The 4,874-nt window shown below is 34.0% G+C and overlaps 1 protein-coding gene across 2 annotated transcripts; it reads left to right on the top strand.

The window, feature by feature from the left end:
- The first annotated feature begins 774 nt into the window (after positions 1-774).
- On the top strand, positions 775-3,982 carry LOC131609026 (uncharacterized). 2 transcript variants are annotated; one of them, XM_058880655.1, is made up of 6 exons: positions 775-1,037; positions 1,709-1,970; positions 2,090-2,286; positions 2,446-2,633; positions 3,410-3,703; positions 3,786-3,982. In XM_058880655.1, the coding sequence occupies exons 1-5, from the start codon at positions 943-945 to the stop codon at positions 3,694-3,696; spliced, it is 1,029 nt and encodes a 342-aa protein (XP_058736638.1). In that variant the 5' UTR covers positions 775-942; the 3' UTR covers positions 3,697-3,703; positions 3,786-3,982. The 2 variants fall into 2 exon arrangements, with proteins under 2 accessions (XP_058736638.1, XP_058736637.1); XM_058880654.1 differs by having other exon boundaries at positions 3,410-3,982.
- Positions 3,983-4,874: the final 892 nt, after the last annotated feature.

Genomic DNA, 4,874 nt, shown 5'->3' on the forward strand with positions numbered 1-4,874 from the left:
AATCATTTCATCCAACGATGGTATTGACATGAGGTCAACATCAACGCCCTATCATAAATGAAAAGACACCTCCATCCAACAATCATAAATGGTTTGACCTCGGAAAATAAATGACTGTGAGTTACCTAGATCAACATAACCCGTCAATGCCTACATAATCATATTCCATTCAAGTACAAGTGTACGAGACCAACATGTAAGATAAAGAAAATCCAAAGGTCACCTCGAATCGAAGGTGTCATCATTATATTTCTTGATATCAAGGTCTTAAGGTAGTTATAATGCCGAAATGATGACTCAACATTCAAGGTTGAAGACATTTTAAAGTCCCCATTTGAACAAAAATTAGAATGCATGACATCTATTGAAGAAAGTTAACTCAACCCACCTACTAACCCCAACGATGACCTCAAATAAACTCATAGTATATTCGATCTTATCCAAAGCACTTTACAACAACGACTACAAACCTTAAAGATTGCAGAAATCAACTTTCAAAAACCTTAATATAAAATTCGATAAGAAGATCAAGTCTAATATCAAGCCACCATTTAAATTCTTCACTTAACGACTTAAAGACGACTATTTCGGACTGCGCCAGATCCAATCCACTACGAATTAGGTCCCCTATGCCAATAGCCTAACAACATACCATAACAATAACAATGGAAAGAAAGATCAAGTCCCATATTTTTAATTAGTGATTAAAATTAAAAAGTAAAATAATTAACATTAATATTTTTTTAATCTATAATAACCAAGGAATCTCACTTACTTCACATTTCACATGAACCAAATAGTCTTGGTCGTTGTTCTCTTGGGGTTTGATACCGTTCCTCAGACTCAGCACACAGATTCTGACTCTGAGCGAAAAGCAAAACACAAAACGAGAAGGTAAACACCAAACGAGATCCAATCTATCTCTTCCTAATCAGATGTTAGATGGATCCTATACGTTTGTTTTCTTTCCTCTTAGTGCTTTCTTCGAGTGTTAACATAATTCATGCAAGTCTCGGTGATGCTGATCCGAATTATAGGTGCTTATACTTATCTCCAATCTTTTCTTTTGGTGCTTTCTTTGAGACATATCATCAAACATGTTGTTAGCATCATTATTGTTGTTGTTGTTGTTGTTGTTGCTGATGTTGTTGTTGAAAATGTTTTGGTGGATGCAAACATGATTGTGGGTTTTGAGATTTTGAGATAATGGTTTTGCAGAATTCATCATCATAGATTGAAGCTGAATGTTTTTAGTTTTAGTTTCTTTGAGTGGTTGTAGTTTACCAACATGGTATTGACTCAGTTCCTAAAGATAGGATGAGAAGCTAAGAAAGTTCATAGACATAGTGTTTATTATTAGCTATTTTAGGAATATGTTGGTAATGAAATGATTGATGTGATTACAATTGAAAAGGGGTTTTAGAAAAAGGACTGAAGTTTCTCAAAAACTCCTATATATAACATTATTTCTTATGTATATACTATTTCTGTAAGAAAAGATAAAATAACATGAAATTGTTTTTATATAAACTATAAGCTATCTTAGTGAGTTTGTGGACATAATCTGAAAACAACTTATGGACATGTCACAAGCTGTTTCCAATCCACAAACTCTCCTAAAAAATCTCATACATAGTTATGTTAATTGATAAACTCAAATCAGTAAATCCAAACATGTTGTAATTTTATTTCTTGTTTTGGTTATCAGGCGTTGTATAAGTCAATGCCAGGAAACTGGTTGTATTGGACCGAAATGCTTTCCGCATTGTACTTTTTCATCAGACGGAGAACTTGTTGGTCGTCCATGGTACATTCAAGAACCATTATATTTACAATGGAAAAAATTGGATTGTCAGAGCGACTGTCGATACCACTGCATGGTTGATAGAGAGAAAGAAAAAGAATTACTTAACCTTGGCCCTGTCAAGTATCATGGTAAATGGCCATTCAAGCGAATTTATGGGATGCAGGTTTGTAGCCATAGAAGCTATGCACCTTATGTTTTCATTTCGAGTCTGTTCTGTGTCCAATGACCACAAAACCTTTTGTTTAAACCGACATAACTGATATGTTGCATCCTTTTATTTAGGAGCCTGCTTCCGTGGCTTTCTCAGCTCTCAATCTTGCAATGCATTTTTATGGTTGGATCTCTTTTTTCATTCTTTTGTACTATAAGCTCCCTCTAAAAGACGGGAAGAAGGCGTATTATGAGTATGCTGGTTTGTGGCATTTCTACGCGGTCTTATCCATCAACTCTTGGTTCTGGAGTGCTGTTTTCCACAGTAGGTAAGTTACTTATGCTCCTAGTGTGTTCCAGAAATGACATCTTCTTTTAAAATCACAGCTGAACCGTGAAAAACAAATGAAATAGATGTCATTATCTGTTGAAAATGGCAATATTTTAAGCTTAGAATTTCAATGTTTCTTTTGCGTATTGTCCTGCAGAGATGTTGATCTAACAGAGAAACTAGACTACTCATCTGCAGTGGTTCTCCTTGGATACTCCCTCATTTTATCGATCTTGCGATCCTTCAATGTTAGGGATGAGGCTACTAGAGTTATGGTTTCTGCTCCGTTGATTGCTTTTGTGGTCACCCATGTAATGTACATCAACTTCTACAAACTAGATTATGGTATGTCCCGTCATATAATCTTTATATTGTTTTAATTTTATGAAATCTTTATATTGTTATTGGTGAGGCTGAGATTTGAATTAGGATCAATGAAATCTTTGAGTAAAACTTTCCTTAAACTTTCTGTTAGTTATCCATGCCATTAACTCATGTGGTTTGTGCTTCTGCTACAAGATTATTTAACAAGACTTTTAACATATCATTTTGCCATTTATCTATTTATTTCCTATGAAGCACAAACACTCTAGAAGAATGCATGTCGCGCATGTTGTGATGTCCAACACGTACGACATGTATCGAAAAAGTCAGACAGGTGTTGGAAAAGTTAGAAAAGTGTCCAAAAAATGGGTTCTTTTTTCTTCTTTAAATCGGTGTCTGTTACATGTATGGTACTCATACAACATGTGTCGGATAATTCAAACCAATGTTTTAAAAAGAAATTGCTTTTCTTTGTTTCAACGCACCTTATACATTACTTGGATAAATCTCACACACATCTAAAAGGGTTAAATATGTATTGAAACAATATTATCAATGAAGAATTAAAGACAATAATTTTTATTAGAATGTTTCTAATTCTTTTAATAATAGATGGACAAATGAAACTCGAATATTATCAGATATGTAACGACGTCGGTGTCCTATGTTTTTCACATTATCGGTGTCAGAGTATCCGTGTTCGTGTCGTGTCTGTTGGTGTCTGTGCTTAATAACCTCTTATTTTCTCCTTATGTAATGATTTTGACGGCATTCTCAATCTCAATCAAATTTTACAGGATGGAATATGATAGTTTGTGTAGCAATGGCCGTGACACAGCTCACGATATGGGCAGTTTGGGCAGGTTTCAGTAATCATCCTTCTCGTTGGAAGCTATGGCTGGTTGTTATTGCAGGTGGCTTCGCAATGCTCCTAGAAATATATGATTTCCCTCCTTATGAAGGACTTCTCGACGCACACGCTATTTGGCATGCCACAACCATTCCTCTAACTTACATTTGGTGGAGTTTTATCAGGGATGATGCCAAGTTTAGAACAACTAAATTTCTTAACAAGGCCAAGTAACTTACTTGTAAGTGCTTATTTGTGTATCATCATTATAGATTTTTGACCATTTTTTAAAGCATTGTTGAGATTGTATTCTTGCATTGCAGTATTACAGAGTCCATTGCTTAATGGATATAGCAGACCCAAAAAGTTTATTCAAAAGATAGTCAGTTTTCATTGAATCCTATGCTTAACATTCTTTTTCTTCTTCTTTCGATTGATCCAATGCTTATGTATATCATTCAGAAACTTAAATGTATCACGTTTATTACCTCTTTCAGTTTTCCTTCCATATTATAGAAGACATACGGAAGTTATATATGAACGGCATGCCGCCCAGTTTAGAAAAATCGGAGCAGGCAGAGCGGATATAGTTGAGGGTGTGGGTCAAAAACTTTAGTCTGTCCTGTGAAAAAATGAGGGCGGAGAAGAGCGAACATGTGAGCCAAGTTGCAAACATTCTTGTTAATGTTTGCATCCTCAAAAATCTGCCAAAAACAGACGGACATTTTAGAAGACGGACATATTAGAGGGTGGGGTTTTAAAACTTTCATCCGTCTCAAAAAAAAAGTCCTGCGGTTTTACTATTTTATCATCCCAAATACTTATTGCATTTTAAAATAGAATTTAGTTAACCGTAACAATTAGATTTTGAATCATAATTGACCCTAAATCTTGTCCATTCATTATTTTGACACTAGGATTTGTTGACACTAGGTGTCAAAGTTTGTTTTGACACAAAATCTTATCTATTCATTATTTTAAATTTAAAGGTTCATATTTATTTCATAAAATTTGAAATAAATATTAGGGATGACAATAGGGCGGGTCGGACACGGTTATTACCTCCCCAAACTCAAACTTGAATTCTCAAACAATTCGCGTTCTCCGGCCCAAATCCAAATGGGATGGAGAATTAAAATTCAAACCCGACTCAAACGGATTCGAGTTGGGTTCGGGTATCTCCGTCCCATCACCATCCATTTAGTGAAATTATTTTTTTAAAATTAAAATACATATTTTTTCTAAAATTAAATTACTTTATAAATAATTAAATTAAATGAACTTTAAAAAAATTCATTCATACATTTTAAATATTTTAAATAATAAACACAAATCAAAATATAAAAATTTTGGCCACATATTTAATATTCTAAATTATCAATAATATATAATAATATACACAAAAAGAGAAC

The sequence above is a fragment of the Vicia villosa genome, linkage group LG6 (genome assembly GCF_029867415.1).
Source record: "Vicia villosa cultivar HV-30 ecotype Madison, WI linkage group LG6, Vvil1.0, whole genome shotgun sequence".
Taxonomy (NCBI): Eukaryota; Viridiplantae; Streptophyta; class Magnoliopsida; order Fabales; family Fabaceae; genus Vicia; species Vicia villosa.